General features: G+C 50.6%; 2 protein-coding genes across 5 annotated transcripts in view; one reads left to right on the forward strand and one right to left on the reverse strand.

Moving 5' to 3' along the window:
* TBC1D14 (TBC1 domain family member 14) overlaps positions 1-12,216 on the forward strand; it is a 103,185-nt gene extending 90,969 nt beyond the window's left edge. For all 4 annotated transcript variants that reach the window (XM_082653762.1, XM_082653763.1, XM_082653764.1 and 1 more), the window contains 2 exons: positions 5,805-6,063; positions 9,530-12,216. In XM_082653762.1, the coding sequence (XP_082509888.1) occupies positions 5,805-6,063; positions 9,530-9,595 (325 nt within the window). In that variant the 3' untranslated portion in view covers positions 9,596-12,216. The remainder of the gene's footprint in view (positions 1-5,804; positions 6,064-9,529) is intronic.
* A 5,004-nt stretch (positions 12,217-17,220) lies between these two features.
* Positions 17,221-18,855, reverse strand: CFAP184 (cilia and flagella associated protein 184; the record flags this gene model as incomplete). Its single annotated transcript, XM_082653534.1, has 1 exon — positions 17,221-18,855. One exon carries the CDS (start codon positions 18,853-18,855, stop codon positions 17,221-17,223), a length of 1,635 nt encoding a protein of 544 aa, XP_082509660.1.
* Positions 18,856-19,159: the final 304 nt, after the last annotated feature.

The following is a 19,159-nucleotide window of genomic DNA, read 5'->3' on the forward strand; positions in this document are numbered from 1 at the left end:
AAGAATGTTTTCTGGAAATTGTGAAGACTTGACAGGGAAGAAACTGTTCCTCTTACATACATTAAGGGGGAAATAGATACACACAGTTTGTGTTTGTTGTCTTTTATGAGCCTATAGCCACTTCATTAGTTTAGCAATAGAAAAAGACATTTTTATGCATTAGTTGAATCGGTACCTGAAACTATCATCTTTCATATACAGTGCAGTAATATGCAGTGGTCCAGGGGAGCAAAGCAAGTGTGTCTTGGGGGAGAAATCCTCGAATTCTCTCTTCCTCCATGGGAGAACACCACCAGCGGTCCCGGGAAGGCCTGTGGGGCTTTCGCCGTCTGCCCCCGTCTCTTCCACACGCATCCTGGCTGGAGCAGGGTGAAGCCGAGTCCACCTTGGGGAGCAGACTTGCAGGACTGCAGGCAGGGAGGGCCCTGTGCACACAGCACAGCAGCCCTCGTGTTCCTGGGCTGTGGGCTGTGGGCTGTGGGCTGTGGGCTGGTGCGGCTCACCTCAGCCCCAGGGAGCTGAGTGGCTCTTCACAGCAGGAATGGAGTCTGATTAACCACTCTTCTGAGAGGAAACCAGGAGAGAGCATTGTTTCAGTGTCCTCTTCACAGCTGGTTCTGAGTCTGAATGTGGTTTAGAATACAGTCAAGCATTTGAAAGCTGCTGGTAATGAATGGTTTTCCAGTGAAAGGGGAGCTGGGAGGAGAGGGAGGGAGCCTGCGGACGCTGGAGCACATCAGAGCAGCCCTGCTTGAAGGGGAGGGGGGAGGAGAACAACCTCCCTGCTCAGAGGCTGGCCATCCAGAGGCAGGAGACCGGGAGGCAGTGACCCTGGAATTTTGGTGTTGAGCGGGAGGTGGCCCGGGCTGGATCCCAGGGGCCGGCAGCTGACTGCTGGAAGGCCTCCCAGAGCCTGTGAGGCTCAGAGCACGGAAGGTAGCTGGGGTGGGAGGCCCATCCCCGTTCGATGAATGTTATGAAAGGGATGTATGAGGTGCAGTGTGAACATCTATCGGGAGAGACCCAGCCTAGCCCAGGGGCCAGGAAACAGCCTTCCGAGAGAGGGTCACCTACGCTGAGCTGTGGGTGAGTAGACATTTGCCAGGGGAAAATTTTAAAACGTTTTTATTTGAAAGGCACATTTTATTTAAGATATAGTACATTCAAGGCCTTAATAATTCCATTTCAGTACATAAAAAATAGTAAATGATACAATGTATGGCACAGTTCCTACTTTTCTACATGAAGTATGTGCTTGGTGATCAGTTCTCAGTCTTATTTGACTTTTCAGCAGCATTTGACATTCTTCACTCTCTGATTCTAGAATACTTCCTTTATCTGATACCATCTATACACAAACTGTCGCCAGCCCAGAGCCCTCTGAACTCCAGATTAATTCATTTATCTGCTTGGATGTCCGGCTTACCAACGTAACATGCCTCAAACTCACCTCCTGACCTTCCTGTCCAAACCAGCGATCCCACATCTCCTTAAACGAGAACTCCATCCTTTGAATTGCATCTTAGACCCCTCCACTGCATTTCCCGTGAGACACATCCATCGCAGAGTCTGTCCACAGTCTCTCTGCTTCAGGCCACCTCCACTGCTGCCGTGCTGTGCTGACCTGCCTCATTGTTTCAGCGGTCGCCCAGTGAGGCCTGCGTTCCCCTGCAGGCGCTTCTCAGTGCAGGGGACAGGCCCCACCCTTGGTCAGATGCTCCACTCATAGAATAAAACCTGCAGGCCTTGTAACAGCCTGTAAGGTCCTGTGTGCTGGGCCCCTGGTCCCCACAGGCATCCTCGTGTTCTCCCCTTGGCTGTTTTTGGCTTCAGCCCAGTGGCCTCCTTGCTCTTTGGGTGTTGCTGGGTTTACTCCTGCCTCAGACCTCGTGAACTCACCACTTCCTCTGTCTGGGTACTTCCCTGACCCTTTCTCCTGCCTTGCCGCTTCCTCTTCAGGGCTTTATGGAAGTGTCACTTTTCAGTGATGCACTCTCCTTGACCGTCCTGTTTACACAGCCACACTGGCAGTCCCTATCTCCCACCCCTGCTTTTATTTAAATCAACATCTGACATTCTGTGCATATCCTTTCCACCCATGAGGGCAGGGAAACTTGTCTGTTCTGTTCTGTGCTGTATAGCCTCAGCACAAAGAACAGGGACTGGCATAGAGCAGGCTTTGGAAAATATTGATGATGAATGGACTGACCTGATGAGAACCAGCAGGGCTCAGATCTCGGAAGTGACCTCATGGAGTAATGGGATGCCTAGGATGGTTGGCAGGATGGAGCAGGTGGGCATCACAGGCATTAAGGGTGGCGCTCCCTTTTTTTTTTTCTTTTTGGGGTGGGCTGGGCTTGGCTGTAATTTTTATATCTTATTTATTTATTTATTTGGCTGTGTTGGGTCTTCGTTGCTGCGTGTGGACTTTCTCTAGTTGTGGTGAGCAAGGGCTACTCTTTGTTGCGGTGCGCGGGCTTCTCATTATGGTAGCTTCTCTTGTTGCAGAGCACGGGCTCTAGGCACACGGGCTTCAGTAGTTGTGGCTCACGGGCTCTAGAGCGCAGGCTCAGCAGTTGTGGCACACGGGCTTAGTTGCTTCGCGGCATGTGGGATCTTCCCGGACCAGGGCTTGAACCCGTGTCCCCTGCATTGGCAGGCGGATTCTTAACCACTGCACCACCAGGGAAGTCCAGTTTTTATATCTTAAGTCCATCCTAAGTTCAGGGTGAGTTTTTTGAACTTTGAACCGTTGACTTACTACAAATGCTACCTGCAAATAATCCGTATTTGCCAACTCAGTAAAGCAAATGGTTGATAACAGCTTGATTGGTAAATTCTTGTGAATTTTTTAAAAAATGTAAATTGAAGAGGATTAAATTAATCATACTTCTGAGTTCATGGTAAACTAGTGTCACTATTTCATGCAAGGCTACTCTTGTTTGTCTGTCGTTATTCCTTTTTATCCCATCCCCACTCCATAGACAGTACTTCGAATGTGTTTAATATATATCATTTTTGGTATACATTTTTAAAAAATGTAATAATAAATCACACTTGTATAGAACTTTTACTGTGTCCCAGATGAATGTGGCATTCTCCATCATTTGGATGTTGGCTTAATTTTGTAAAGTTCAAAATATATCTGAAGTAGTTTATGAAGACCCACACACAAATCTGAACTCGAGAATATTATGTTGGAGAAATTTCTTTTGTTGTTTTTCTCCCTCTTTGCCTATACCTACTCAATTTTCCCATCTTTTTTGCTCAAGACTCTGCTTTTAAGATGTAAAGGTTTGATTTCCACTGATGAATTGACATGGATTAGGTCAGTTCTTTTTCATTTTTTAAAAATAAAATGTCTTCTAGATAGAATTGAGAATGTTCAGACTGAGAGGCGAAACAAAGATCTCTTGGCTGTCCCTTGAACTGTGTTTTCTAGACTGAGTAATGAGATGGTTTTCTGTCTTTTGAGACAGTAAAACCCTCAGGCTGAAGGTTGGTTGTGCCTTTTAAAGGTAGGTTGTCCTCCCCAGCATGTTGCCTGAGGGCACGTGTGCCACTGTGGACATTCAGGGCATGGGTTCAGGGTCTGGTTCTGTCACTGGTGGCGGGAGCTGGGGTGATTTTTCTCTGACATCTGTCTCCCTCTTCCATCATCTGAGTTGAAATCTAGATTATTATGCCTTTCTTGAACCTTGTAAAGCACTGACGGGGGTAGCCCTGAAGGTTACTGGGTCTCAGCACGCTGTATGAATGCTCGTCCGCAGAGCATCCTGCCAGGGGAAGAGAGGCAGAGTAGATTGCGGCAGACAGGAAGCCCGTGCCTGTGAAACCTGTGAGCACGTCTGCCAGCATGGGGTGACATTTCTTTTTTTTTTTAAGATTTATTATTTATTTACTTTATTCATTACTTTTGGCCCCGTCGGGTCTTAGTTGCGGCTCGCGGGCTCTTGTTGAGGCGTGCAGGCTCAGTAGTTGCCGCACGCGGGCTTAGTTGACCCGCAGCATGTGAGATCTTAGTTCCCTGACCAGGGATCGAACCCGCCTTCGCTACATTATAAGGAGGATTCTTTACCGCTGGACCACCAGCGAGGTCCCGGTGTAATGTTTCTGGTAGGATCTGTTGTAGGAGAGTGAGAGTCCTGCTGTTAAAGGCCTGGTGACACTACCTCCTGACCAAGGCAGCCCCGCCGTCTGAGTCCAGCACCTGAGCTCAGCTGCCTTCACGGGCCCTGTGGGTCTCGAGTCAGCATGGGCACTGAGGAAATACTGAAACCTGTGGACAAGTGATTTTCCAGGAGGGCTAGAGAACGTTCCCACTTGTGATGAGGACTAATACAGGGAAGAAGGCAGTGAGAACCACTAACACCTGTACCGTCCTGGATCGGCTGGGAGTTTGTGGACACACTTCCTCAGCAGAGAATGCCAGGTGCTGCGGATGGAGATGCAGTGGGTGGGGTCCCTGCTCTTGGGCAGTGTCCGTGGGGAAGACAGGAGCAAACAGCTCGCGGTCAAAGCACAGGGGCAGAGCGGGGCCCGGAGCGGGTGGGGGTCAGGAAGCACCCGGAGATGGCACCCGGGCTGCGTCTCACAGCTGCGGGAGGAGGGCGGATTCACAGAGAATCAGCTTGGCCTGCATCTCACCCTGGACTCGCCTTGCTTTGTGACATAGGCCCAAGTCCAGGGTAGAGATGATTAGACCTATTTGCTCACCTAAGACTGTATTTGTTTGGTAGTTTGATTTGTGACCATCCCAGTTTTCTAAGGGAGTACATATCTGTGTTTCACTTACTTTTTTCATCTGATGGTTTGCATTGCTAAATATAAGATCAATTTCTTGTAATCCACTGTCAAATTTATTTGGAAGAATTTACTCTGTTCCTTTGCTGACCCCTACTGGGAGAAAAGTGTATGGTACTCTTCAGAAGTAATGGGTACGTGTGTGTGTGTGTGTGTGTGTGTGTGTGTGTGTGTGTGTGTGTGTGTGTGTGTGTGTGTGTGTGTGTGTGTGTGTGTGTGTGTGTGTGTGTGTGTGTGTGTGTGTGTGTGTGTGTGTGTGTGTGTGTGTGTGTGTGTGTGTGTGTGTGTGTGTTTTGTGGCCACACTGTGTGGCACGTAGGATCTTAGTTCCCTGACCAGGGGTCGATCCTGTGTCCCCTGCAGTGGAGGCGTGGAGTCTTAACCACTGGACGGCCAGGGAAGTCCCTGAATTATACATTTCCGTTGACTGTTTTTACTCCCTACCAGACTCTAAGCTCTGTCTGCCTTATTGACCTTATATCTAGCACTTACCTCAGAGTAATAAGCACATAGTAGGTGCACGGTGAATATGTGTTGTATGCAGAAGTAATTGATGTCTAATTCAGAAACTGTACGGTGTTTGAGATTCTCTGTGAAAGCTGATAAAGCTGTTTTTTGTTTTTCATTTATTTATTTGGTTGTGCCAGGTCTTAGTTGTGGCAGGAGGGCCCCTTCATTGTGGCTCAGGGGCTCCTTAGTTGCGACACGCATGTGGGATCTAGTTCCCTGACCAGGGGTCGAACCCAGGCCCCCTGTACTGGGAGCACGGGGTCTTAACCCCTGTGCCACCAGGGAAGCTCCCTGATAATGCTGTTCTATAAAATGTTTAAATTGACCGTCAGAGTTAATGCAGGCTTAGGGCTTCTCCACCTCCCCCCCACCACCCCGCAGCGTAAGTATGAAAGTGACTAACTCAGGGAGCATTTTAATGGATTCGACCTGAATTCAGAGCTCTTTCTTTGTGCCATCCAGAATGCGAACAACTCAAACTTTTTTTCCAGGATCTTTACTTTATACAGCAAATCTTTGCCCCTGGATCTGGCCTGTCGTGTGTGGGATGTGTTCTGTCGTGACGGGGAGCAGTTTCTGTTCCGCACGGCCCTGGGCCTCCTGAAGCTGTTCGAGGACATCCTGACCCACATGGACTTCATTCACATAGCTCAGTTCCTAACGCGGCTGCCCGAGGACTTGCCGGCAGAGGAGCTTTTTGCTTCCATAGCTGCAGTTCAGATGCAAAGTCGAAACAAGAAGTGGGCTCAGGTAAGCGGGTCTTTTGTTCTCTACTCCGTAGAGCCATGGCTCAGTGGTCTGATTCAGGAAGTGAGTTATGCCGAGTGCCCTTTGAGGAAACAGCCCTCTCTGGAGTGGTTCTTGGGCTGGAAGTGAGGTGACCTGGGCTTGAGGCTTGGCTCTGCCACAGGGGGGTCTTGGGCAGGCGCTTCCTCTCTGGGTCTCTGCCAGAAGAAGGGGCTGGAGAATAAAAGCCTTCCCACCCCTTCTGCAGTGGCACTGGGAGGTCAGAACTTCTGGTTTGCCGTCCCAGTACTCTCTGCGTGTCAGATAGTGTTTTGTAAAACAAGCCTTCCCCCCTTTTTTTTAATGTCAGAGACAGTAAACAAAGGGAACTAACTTGTCCCCATGTCACGGATAAGCAAGGGAGGCCCAAAGAGGTGAACTGTGTGTTCTCAGCAGTTGCGGAGGCAGAGGAGGGTGGGGGGAGGAGGGGGAGGGGGGAGGGTGGGAGGAGGGCTTCCCTGGATGTGGGGATATGTTGCTCCGGCTCTAGCAGCTGTTAGCGGAGCAGCTGAGCCCATAGCGCGGGAGCGCGTCCACCCTGGGCCTGCTTCTTCTAGGTTCCTCTCTTCTCCTCTGGACACCCCTCTTAGGTTTTGTCCCCTGTGGGATTGGCTGTTGTTGTCTGGTTCTAGTCTTGATCATTCCGAAAGGGAAAGAATAAAACCGTGCTTCCTGACGCAGCGTATGCTCAGTTTGCCTGAGCGTCAGGTCCCGGGGGGGCTTGCACTTGCTCAAGTGTGCCATACGATGCTTGTTCCTGATTAATCTTTTTTATTAGTAGAAGATTTGAAGTACATTCGAAAATAGAATGAAATGGAATAACGAACCCCCATGTGCCTGTCACATCTCCAGTTTCAGATTTCTGTTTTCGGATGCCAGCCGTAGCTTATAGTTCGCTTAAGTCAAGATCCAAGTAAGGTCTATACATTGCAGTTGGTTGAAATGCCTTTTAAGTCTTTTTTTTTTTAGTGTATAGGCTACCCACCTTTCCACTTCTCCCTTCCCCCTTTATTTACTGAGGAAACGAGGTCATTTGTCCAATAGCAGTTCCCACTATCTGGATTTTGCAGGTTCTATCCCTGTGGTGTTTTTAAAATGTATTCATTCATTCATGCCTGCCACACAGCACGCGGGGTTCCCAGATCAGGGATTGAACCTGCGCCCCCCGCGGTGAAAGCGCAGAGTCTTAACTGCTGGACCGCCAGGGAAGTCCCCTGTGGTGGTGTTTAACGTGGTCCTTCCACGCTGTATGTCTGTAAATTGACAGATCTGAAGGCTCAGTCAGTTTTTATGTTTGGCCAGATTACTTCATAGGTGATTAGACTCTCTCCCTTTGATCTTAGTTAGCAGCCTCTTTATTTTTATAACAGCTTTATTAATTTACATACCATAAAATTCACCTTTTTAAAAGTGTACAGTTCAGTTCCTGTTTACTTATTAACCAGAGAGAGGTTCCCCTCTCACCTGGGCCCTTCGGTCTGCCTCACGGCTAGTCCTTCCTCATCTCCCTGTCCTGTTACATGATGCTCTCTGGCTGGTGGTCTTCCTTCCCATCTAGGTCTTTTGGGAAGGAGCACAGCTGCTATAGTGGGCCCCTGGGTGTTACTGTGAACTGCTCCCCTGCTTTTACAGGGTGGGGTGGCCACTGTTTTGTGCTTACTGTGACATGAGTTGCATTTCTGAAGTAAATATGTTCAGTTTATAAAAAGGAAGTACTGACTCATGCTACAACATGGATGCACCTTCAAAACATTATGTTAAGTGACGAAGCCAGACACTGAAGACCACATACTGTGTGGTTCCACTCATATGCAGTTTCAGAAAGGGAAATCTGCAGACAGGAAGTAGATTAGTGGTTGCCAAGGGAATGGGCGAGGTGGGGGGCAGGGCTGTGATAGCTGGAGGATGGGGTGATGAAAATGTTCTAAAACTGACTGTGGCGAGGGTTGCACATATCTACGAATACACTCAAAGCCACTGAATTGTGCACTCTGAATGGGTGAATTGTGTGGTATGTGAACTGTATCTCAGCAAAGCCGTTAAAACAACTCAGCTCACGTGTGAGCGGGACTGGCTGTATAATTATCAGGGATCTGGCGAGAGGGAAGAGCCTTTCTCTGATTAACGCAGAATGAAAATACGGGGCTACATCTTGAAATCCTTAATTAGTATTAGTATCTTTCCGTAAGATTACGGAAAAACCCGAAGGGACTTTCTGGCCATCCCAGTATTTCACTGGTCCTTGCCTCTATCCCCACCCTCGCCCGCGTACCCACAGAGACACGCGAAGAGAGAAGGACTGAATCCAGATCTGTCATTTTGCTCCTTGCATTTTAGGTGAAAATTATTGGTTAAAACCAGGTCGAAGGTTATTAAACAGTAGGACATTCTCTGACGGTGGGACAGTAATGGGAGTTAGCCTGCTGGTAGGCACCACGAGGTTATTCAGTTCCAGGTCCCATGGGAACTGTGCTTTATGCCCGTTTCTCTTAAACACTGTGCTTAAGGTTAAGATCCTGGTGAGCTTTACAAAACAGTTAAATGTTTATGTTTAGCTGAAAGTGTCATTTACTTAGAGGGAGAGAGAGGGACTTTTCTCTACCTTTAGCCCTTCTGCGCAATTTATTTGAAACCCACAGAAAGTGTTTCTGCTTTACCCCTTGTACTTTGTAATTCAGTTGAAGTGGCATAGTGCCTGGCCCAGGTAGTTCAGCACAGGTGCTACAGAGAGTCCCTTGGTTTTGAAATCAGACGGATCTGGGTTTGAGTCCATATGAGCTGTTTGGCTTTTAGCAGGTCACTTGTATGAGTGTCTGTTGTTCAGGTGACTTACAGTGTTGTGTGGATTAAACAGCTGCTGTGCTGGAGGTGCCTGGCGAGGGCCCTGCTTGGCTAGAGTGGGCGTGCGATAAATGGGGCCTATTGTTATGTCCCGGCTGTTATAAAGCAATCAGAGTGGAATGTCATGTTTTTAAAAACAAAGGTGTTAACTAAGAGCTGAGCACCCAGTTGAATGAGCTCGGTTGCCTTGGGAGCTCCCAGGAAGGCGTGCGAGGAGCTGATGTCTCTTAGGCCTTAGAAGGATGCATCATTTGCTGGTGGAGAGAGAGGGGCAGGGCAGCGGGGGCAGCTGCGTGTGAAGGCCCCAGAGGATGTTGGCATTCTAGAGTGGGGCGTGCGGGGGCTGGAGCCAGGCTGTGGAAGAAACAGAGCCCCGCAGCCCTGCCTTGCCATTGGTACCTGCTGGCTGGTGGGAAGTGGTCGTAGACGTTAGCCTGGCGACGGCGTGCTCGGATTTCCATGCTGAAGGGTGGGTCTGGATGCAGGCGTGGCAGACGGACCAGAGAGGGGGCAGGTGACAGGAGGCTGTCAGGACCTGTGTTCAGTGTGTGTTGCAGCTCACCCACCGATGTCTTCCTGTGATTCCCAGGTACTGACCGCCTTGCAGAAGGACAGCCGGGAAATGGAGAAAGGAAGCCCATCTCTCAGACACTGAGGCGGCAGGTGGACTTGCGCTCGGCACTGAAGCGGTTCTCCAAGTGGCACCTGTGTTGTTACAGGCGGACACGCTGGCAGCTCCGAAGAACAGGGGCTGTTTTCACGTTTGATTCCTAATGCTGGAGTTGGCCTTAAACAAAAACAAAACAAACAAAAAAAGTTTTAAAAGAATTAAACCAAGGCTAAGCCTTAAGAAGCTCGGTGGAATGATGGCCATGGCCAACCACTGCATATTCTGCATGGTTTAAAAATAGGGCAGTGGCTAATCCCCTCCCCTCATTTCAGCAAAAGTTAATTAAATTGTAATGCTTTTATGTCAACTACTGGAAAGTACATTACAATTTTTCATAGCCAGGGTGCATGAGAAACGTTATTTGGGAGACCTCAGAGATGTTATTGGCTCATATTTTCGTCAGAAAGGGATTACTGATTTAGTTACCGAGATAATCTTTCGAGGGCCGCAGGTCATGTTTCTAAAGCCCAACTACCAAAGATAACATTACAGGAAAGTGGGTTCTCACAGGACAGCCGCTGACGAGTGCGCATGGGCTCCCCGGGACACGATCTGACCTTCAGGTTGACCTTCTACCACGTTGCCTTGACAGAATTCCAGCAGGAGGGCTGACAGTGCATGCTTAGGTTGCAGTGGGAGCCCTGCTGTCCCAGAGGCTGCGCCCACGCTTGTCCAGCGGTGGCGATGAGTCCAAGCAGGAGGAGGTGCGCACGGAGACGCTGCGATAGTTGAGACGGGCTTCACGCTAGTGGGAAACGGACGGCGGCGGCCCCTCTGAGCCGGAGGGGAGGCAAGAGGGTGTTCAGACCCACCCCCTCGTGCACCTTCCTGGCTCCTGTGGAGGCCGGCGCAGCACGGCGGGGTCGGGGGCTGCTCCCTTGCTCTGCCAGCGCACTCCCCTTGTCCCCTAAACGGCAGGCGCAGTCCTGCGTGCGGTGATCCCGCCTCACGCATTTGACTTACAGACGGACGGTTGTAAGGACTGAGGATCCAGCGGCCCGCACGTCTTGTCAGGATTCTCAGTATCTGTGCTGGCAGCCTTTCCCCCCGCACAGCTGGTTTTCCCCAAGTTCGTAGCAACTTTTTTGTTCTAGCTTTTCCTTGACTAATTTGGAGAACTTTGTATTGAGAACTTTGGTTATCCAAATTCAAAGACATGAAGAGTTTTGGCACAGAAGGGTCCAAAGGACAGGCCAGTCTCCACGGAAACCGGTTCCATGCTAACGCGTTGGCATGTTGGTCTCTGGCGCGTTCAGTAGGCCAGGTTCAAGGGCACCTGCTGCCCTGCAGCCCTTGTCAGCCCCCTGTCCCACCCCCAGGGAGTGCCCCCAGCTGACCTGGTTCCTGATGTCGGGAGCGCCCTCGGCTCTGAGAGCATAGCGTGCGGCAGGGAGACATGGGTTGGGGTAGAGCCTAACTACAGCATTATTTTTATAGGTTTTCTATATCTGCCATATCCGCCGATGACACTTCAGGTACAAAGCAAGGTGCCGAGCCAGTGGCCATCCTCATGCCCTCCGTCCCAGCTCTGTTCCGTGTGTCATTTTTTCCCTTGTGTTCCTGGCTGAACTCTCCAGGGAGGTTGCAGAGCATCTTGCATACACTGTCTGCCTCAGCCTTTAAACGCTGACTTGCCTGACCTCCTGGAGGAGGTGTTCTGTCTCCACCCAGCTCTCGGCAGCCTCCCAGACACAGCCGTTCCCTGACGTCATGCGGCTGAGTGTAACCCAGGCTGAGCCCGGCCTGGGAAATGGGCCGCGAGCCCTGTCACACCGTTCCTCACGGATGTACTTGGTTTTGTTCCATGACATGGGCTTTCTGTTCTTGAAAGATGTATATATTTTCTTACTGTACATAAAGATGTTCCTTAAGTGGTGACAGAAAGCGATGCAGCAGGGGGCGTGGGCAAGTTATCGAGAATGCGTTTGTGCAACTTCACGTGTAGTCAGACCCCAGCCCTCAACATTATCGTCAGACAGTTTGACATAAATCTCTTTGGATAGCACCATATATGCATTACATTTTTAAACAGGATTCCAGGCCAATCTGGAATACTTCCACATCTTCAGTTCAAAGGAGGTTTTCCTGACCTGTCCAGGGACCACACAAGCGCTTGCTGGTTTGATGCGTCCACTTCAGAGGCCGGGAAGTTCTAAGTCCAAGTCTAGGGTCACTTCGCACCTTTCCGCAGAGGGCTGCCGGACAGCACAGGGCTGTGCTTCTCTGCTTGACCTTCTCGTTTAGAAAAACTGGAAGCAGAAATTGAAGTGCAGCCCCTGGAAGCCTGCCCTCTCCGCTTCCCGTGCCATTGATTTTCAGGATGTGAGACTTCAGGTTTGGGACCTCTGTGCAGCTGGTACTTCAGAGTCGGATGCCGTGTCCCCACCAGTCATTGAAATCCCATCTGGAGAAACGTTCACTTTAAAGGGTACTTTTTAACGGCTCAGTTTTTGACTATTTTAAATAGTTTGCTGATAGAAAACCCCTGATAACACTTGCTCTACATATCATGTTTTAATTGCTTGTACAGTTAACCTTTAATTTTATTTAGTAAAGTGTATCAAACTAGGACTTTTTCAATTGTAAATATGTGGTTTTATTAAATAAAAGTCATGTAAAATTGTTACTTACGTTCATGGCAGTTTGGTTTAAAGTTGGAGTTCTCACCCTGAAGCATGGTAAGATCTTGAGTACCATGCTGTTTGAATATTTTAAAATCCACTTACTAGTCTCAGTTAAATAAGGAAGATGGTACAGTTATGGTAATTTAGTCAAGGGCTGGAAAGTTAGCGCTGCACCCCTTCTAGGCGGAGGGGAGCCCCAGCCTTGCTGCCCCTCGAGCCTGAGCGCCCGTGGCTTTAGCCCCTCGTCTCCACGTGTCTGCCACACTCACCTGCTCACATCCCTGAGCCTGCCGCCCGTGCGAGCAGGTCATCGGGCTTTCTGGGCCAGCCGCCGGGCTCTTGACACTACCTCGACCCTGCTGGGAGCCTCGTAAGGTCAGCGGGCGGCCGTGGCCCCTTCCCGTCTGGGGTGGAGACCAGCAGCACCGCCCGTGGCGGCGGTGGGCTAGGAGCAGGCCGCCAGGTCCCGCAGAGCTGGGCAGAGCGATGCCCACGTTTCGGTGCGCCCTTCCTTCCAGTGCTCGGAGGCGCGCGGCTCGTGGGGTGTTTGGGCCCTCACACGGTGCTCAGAAACGGTGCCCTCTCTCCGCAAGTGACCTGCCTCACCGCTCTGGGCCACTGCCCTGTGGTGTCCGTCCTCCGCAGGCTGAGGGTGCTCGAGGGTTGACTGCCGGGGGCTCGCTCACTGCTCCACCCGTGCCGGGCTCTGGGCTGAGTGCTCCGTGGCTGACCTGATTCCTGTCCACGGCGGCTCTGTCACTGCCCCATTTCTGAGGTGTGGCTCAGAAGTGATCTGCTTGGGCCCCTGCAGCCAGTTGGTGGCAGAGCTGGGGTTCAGACTCTGGCCTTGTGGCTCCCCAGCCCTTGCTCAGAAACACCCCTCCCCAGAGAACACGTTGCTCTGGGGCCTCTGACCTCAGCTCGGAAGAGGTAGAGCCGTGCCCGACGGCCGGCCCCTGGGGGAGGACCCCCTTGCAACGCGTGAGCCGTGGGTGGGAGCGGAAGTTGGGGACCGTTTTCCCGAGAGAAACTGGGGGCTGACAGTTCAAAAACCACGCCCCCGCAGTGTGCAGCCTGCCGAGAAGGCAGGAGAGGGAACGAGGTGCTGCCAGTGGGGTGGGGAGGTGCGGGCCACCCAGTGGGGCCTTGGGGTGAGCTGTTGGTCACCAGGTGGACCAGAGGAAGGGCGCGGCCAGCGGAGGGAACTTGGAGCTAAGGAAGTCCTCAGATGGGAAGCGGCGGAGGTACGCTCCTGGAGTCCTTTTCACTCATAGCATTTGCATGCTTCATCACTCTGACTTAAGACTTACCTGAAAGTTTAAAACATAAACAGTACCAAATTGGGGTGCATTAACTCTTTTTATAGACAGGCATCCCTGTTGAGTGGCAAAAATCTAAATTATAGCTGCAGATGAACATGTATTTCCACTTATGTAGTACAAAATTTCCAATGTGATGTCACCAAAAAATGATTTTCATTTACCAATAAAAAAGCGTTTCTTTTTCAGATGCCTGGAGCTCTATCCAGATAGTGCCTGCTTCACTCCTGCCAACTGCTGCCCAAAACAAACAAAAAACCCTCTGTAACAGTGGACACGTCCGACTCAGACCAATGTTTTCAAAAAGGCTAGTTTACCCTGAACGTTCCTGGCCCAGTAGGCTGCTCTCTGGCATGTCCACATCTACGAGTTGAGTGTAAGTCACTGTGATTCTTGTTCCAAAGTTTGTTTATGCCAATGGTAGTAGTTACTGTATTTACATAATTTAATGTTATGTGAACCGATGGTGCAAAAAGAAATTGTCGTTTCTAAGAACACTGAAAGCTTTGAAAAGTCTCAATAAAGGCAGATCTCTTTAAAATGCTATTGAATTGGGTGTGGGTGACACAACTGGAAAATAGTTAACATCTGTTGGGTGTTTACTGTGTGTCAGGCACTACGTTAAGCCTTTATATAAAATATCTGTTTGATCCTCACAGTAACTCTGAAATGGGTACTGAGAAAACCAAGGTACAAAGAGGCTGAGCAACTTGCCTGATTTAGGAAGTGGTGTGGCCAGGATTTTGAAAGAAAATAATAATGGAGTCTGTGCTGAGATTATTTTACAAGAAATTTAAGTTTCTGAACTCCATAGACAATTCAAAATGGGTGCAGTCATTCGAGAATCAAAGAATCTACCCTTAAGGGAAGGCCTTGGCTGTCTACCTGAAGATTAGAAGCGGTTGTACATTTGTATTTCGAAATTAGAATAAAGTGTTGAAAACAAAAAAAACCCAGAAGGCTAGTTTCATGTAACACCTCATTCAAATTTTCTCGTGCCTGCATTTTTAGGCCCTGTACTTTATTTTATTTTATTTATTTTTGGCTGTGTTGGGTCTTCATTGCTGCGCGTGTAGGCTTTCTCTAGTTGCGGAGAGCGGGGGCTATTCTTCGTTGAGGTGCTTGCGGGCTCTAGAGCGCAGGCGCACGGGCTTAGTTGCTCCGCGGCATGTGGGATCTTCCCGGACCAGGGCTCGAACCCATGTCCCCTGCATTGGCAGGCAGATTCTTAACCACTGCGCCACCAGGGAAGCCCCAAGCCCTGTACTTTTTGACACAGAGATGAAAAAAAAACTTTAGCCTTTTAGTGTTCATAAAAATAATCTTAGTTTTAGGGATTTCTAGTCCAAACTCAGGCACTACTCTCTATAACTTTCCCCTCATGGAAGGCAGGGTCTCTGCTGGAATGGACAACTCTGTGCATGTCCTTCTTCCGTGGCTGCAAGCCTGCTCCCCTGTCATTTTCCTCAGTGGTTCTACTTCGTGAGAAATCCTCTTTTCTGCCTGTAATTGTTTCTGAATCTGACATAGAACTTGGTGCCTGACATATAATAGGCATTCAAGTAACCCTTATTTTCAGAAAATGAGACTGACATCATGCATTAGTCCAACACATTTATTCAACATTGATTGTGTGCTTGGCACTGTGCTTGGCCATTAAGGAGGATGGTAAGCCAACAGTCCTTGTCTTCCGGGGCCTTTGTCTCGGGGGCACAGAGGATGAAGCAGACATTCACAAAGCGGTGGGTCAAAGGCTGGCATGGGGCTAAACGCAGGCTGCTGTGGGGTGCAGAGGGCTGTAAGACGGGGGAGAGGATGCTTTAGGGTCCTGGCTTCTATAATCAACAGATTATTTATCTAGTCAGTTGGAACATCTCCAGCACAGGTCATGTAATTTGAGAGACCATCGGCAGCTTTGCTGCTTAAAGCAAGGCCAGCCTCATCAGTCTGTTTTGTGTCTTTGTGCTCGCAGAGACCTGCTAGTCACTGGGTTGAAGGCTCATGAGGAAAGGTTTGGATCCACCTGGGTAACTGCCAGTGGTTCAGAGTCAGCTGAAAATACCTGTTCTCTCTAGTGAACCAAGGGGCTGGATACTGATAATGAAAGCTGCTCGCTTGGTGAAGGCACCGAGCCTGTTGCCAGTTTGACTTTCAAGCCTCCTCAGCCACAACAGAACCTAGTGCGCCTGTGTCGCTTTCAGTTTGAGACACCGGGAAAACCAAGTTCTATTTGTCAGTGATTCACTACTTCACTTTGGTCTTGATGAATAGGGTGGAGAGAAGACAGAAATTAGAGGTAGTAGAGGTTGAGGAGAAGGGAAGTAGGAAGGCAAAGCTTTTTACTCCCCTCCTTGTTACATTTGTGTGCTCTGATAAGTACAGTGTTATAAAAAAGTGTGTAAGTGTGCTGAAGGAATTTTAATCAACCTGTATTGGCTTTAAAGGGAACACACTTCAGAAAACAAAATCATGTCATCAAAAGATGAAAGTTATTGTGATTTTCTCACGACCAACTGAGTCATCTGCCTAGAGAAGGGTTTCTAAAGGTGTTTAGCACCAAAACAGAGATCACCCTCCTTATGATCTTTCTTATTCGTAAGTTTAGCGATGGGAGAATACTGTTAATCCCAAATCTGCACATCTCAAAATTCAAGCTAAGGTTAAGAAGAAATAAAACCAAACCCCTAGCTCCCCAGAGTGTCAAAGAAACCGGAAAACATTCATCACTGATTCCAGGTTGAGGAGATGGACCTCTCAGGTGTTCCTCACATGAACTCAAGGAATGAGAGACATTTTAATATTTGATGCAGAGTGAAATCATGTGCACAGTGAGGGTCCAAGATCTGAAAATATCTCGCTGAAAACAAAAGGCTTACAGACAGTCGGCAGTCACCAGTCTATATATTTTGCACCTGGCAAAATACACAATACAGTCACCACTCTGTCTTCACTGGAAGACAAAATTTCATTTTTTGGTACAGATCAATGCATTTCTTTCGTGGATCCAAGAAAACGTTTCATTAGAATTGAAGACTCGTTGAGCCAGAAACAAACATTCACAGTTAAGCAGACAGACTGAGCCTCCTTTCACTGGAAAAGGAGAGACGAAGGAACGTCAGCTCCTTTCCCTGGTTCTCACTCCTCCTGTTCCTGGGTATTTTTTTATTACCCCAGAAGCTAGTGCTACTTACATGCAAAACAATTTTAGACTAAGGGAATTAGTGAGGTTCGAACCGAGCCGGGAGACTCAGGACCACACAGTTCAATGCATTCAAGGGGCATTTCACACAGCTTAATGCACAGGAATGTTGTTGGCATCCTGCCCCTTTGTCGAACCCTGTCACACATGGAGGAAGGAGTTCTCCTCAGTGTCAGGACACTGAAATTATGGAATTGCTCAGATAGAAAAGGGCTTTTGACAGCTTTTTATGAGGAGTAAGTCATCCCTGTTCGTTCCTCTGTACCTGTTTTACTTAACCCTGTATGAACTGAGTGCTAACTCAATTTTGTGCGCAGCACTAATTGGGAAGCTGAAAAATTAAGAAGACAAAACACAGTTCCATCCCAGACATCATAGGCTGCCTTAAGAATGGCAAGAAACGGAGAATAAGCGTTAACGAAGGATGAAGTTTGCTGAGATCGAAGACGCTCTGCCGACTCCTTCCCGTCAAGGAGGCAGAAAGGCTTTGGCTTCCCTGATCTTCTGCTTCACGCCTCTGCAGGACAGAATAAGCCCAGCGTGATGGTGCTTCAGGGCTTCCAAGTGCTGGCTGAGTTCTTCAGTCCTGTCCACCTTCTCTTCCATGTCCCGAAGGAGTGCTTCCTTGCCCAGAAGCCCGCACTTCTGATTCAGCTTGATGTTGTCAGTCCGCAGGCTGTCCCGGGCTTGCTTAGTCTTGGTCAAGATGTCCCTCTTTAGGGCCACCTGAGCCTCAGTCTGCATAAGCTCTGACTTCTTACACGCATTTTCTATGTCCACAAAGTGTAACTTTTCCTTCACATGGGTTATGATTTGCACATGGTTGGTCACCTTGCTGCGCAGTTTCAAAAGCTCCTCATTTCTCTCCTCGACTTTCTCATGCAGGGTCTGGTTCTCAGTCTTAAGCTGTTCAAAATCTATCAGGAGCAGGCCCTCTGTCTGGTCCTCCTGGGCCCTCAGCTTGTTTTCAAAGTGCACCAAACTCTGCTTCAGCTGCACGTTCTCTAGCCTCACAGCGCTTATCGCCTTCTCCTTCTTATCCTCCAACGCCTGGATCCGCTCCACCTCTCGCAGAGCGGCCTGGCGACCACCCCTCATCCAGCAGCTGCCCATGGCCTGCATCACCACCTGCTTCTTGAGTGCCTGCAAGCGTCGCCATTCCTCCTCCACCCGGGAGAGCTTCTCTTCGCACTGCCGCTTCAGCTGGTCCAGCTCGCGGTGGTACCAGCGCAGGTCATCTGACTCCTGCTTCTTCAGATCCTCCAGCATGGCCAGATGGCGTAGGTACGCTTGCTGTTTCTCGGGGGCCTCAGGCTCCGCGCCCTTCTCGGGCACCTCGGCTGCATCCAGGCCCTTCTTGCGCAGCGCCTCGAGGATCCTGTGCTGCAGGTAGATGCTGTAACGCTGTTGGCGCTCTCGCTCCGCCGTCAGGGAGCGGAACTGTGCCAGGAGCTCGGCGCGCAGCTGCTGCTCCTGCTGCTTCTGCACCTCCTCAGTCCAGTCGCAGCTCTCAAGCTCGGGTCCCTCGTCCAAATCCCCCAGCTCGTCCTCGGTTTTGCCCAGGCCTCCTTGCACAAGCTTCTTCTCGCTCTCCTCGCTCTCTTCTCCTTCCTCCGCCAGCTGTCCTTCCCGCTCAGCCTCTCGGTCTGGCGCAGCCTCTTCCTTGCCGGCCGTGGCCTGCTGCAGACAGACCTGCGACAGGATTTCCTTCCTCCTCGGCTCCGCCGCCACCTCCGCCTCGTCCTCCTCCTTCCACTCCTCCTCTGGTTCCTCGGGGCCGCCTTCGGGCTCCGGCTTCGCTGGTTCCTCAGGCCCCGCCTCCGCCAGGTCCCGTGGCTCGGCCTCCGCCTCGGCCTCGGCCGGCCACTCCGGCTCTCCGGGCCCCTTCTCGCCAGCAACCTCGGTGGCCGCCGGCTGTTCCTGGGACTCGGCCGGCTCGGCGCCTTCCTCTGAAGCCTCTACTGCCTCCGCCTCCGGCTCCGCGGGTTCGGCCGCGGACTGGGGGCCAGAGCTGGTTTTGATCCCGGACAGCCGTGAGGCCAGGCTCTCCACAGCTCCAGCTTCCTTCTCGGGGTCCCCATTGTGGTCGGAGCGGTCGTCCATCTCCCTCCCGCCGGGCCGGCGCCACGGACCCCGGCTGCAGGCTGTTAAGTTTCCAGGGGCAACCAGGGGCGCGCGCGGTGGGCCCGGCGATTGGCTGGACGTCCTCCTGACGCCCTGCCCCTTTCCCCCGCCTCCTGGCAAGAGCAGGCCAATGGGAGGTCGCGAGCGGACGACGGGTAGCGTTGATTGGGGGAGGCCGTAGGCTCGCTCCACGAGGGGCGTGGCGCGTGTGCCGCGCTTCCTTTCCGCCCTTTTCCCCGCGCCCGGCCTGGGGCGGGGCGTCGGGGAGACTCTGGGAGCGGCG

Source organism: Grampus griseus (assembly GCF_964374135.1).
Source record: "Grampus griseus genome assembly, chromosome: 4".
NCBI classification, from domain to species: domain Eukaryota; kingdom Metazoa; phylum Chordata; class Mammalia; order Artiodactyla; family Delphinidae; genus Grampus; species Grampus griseus.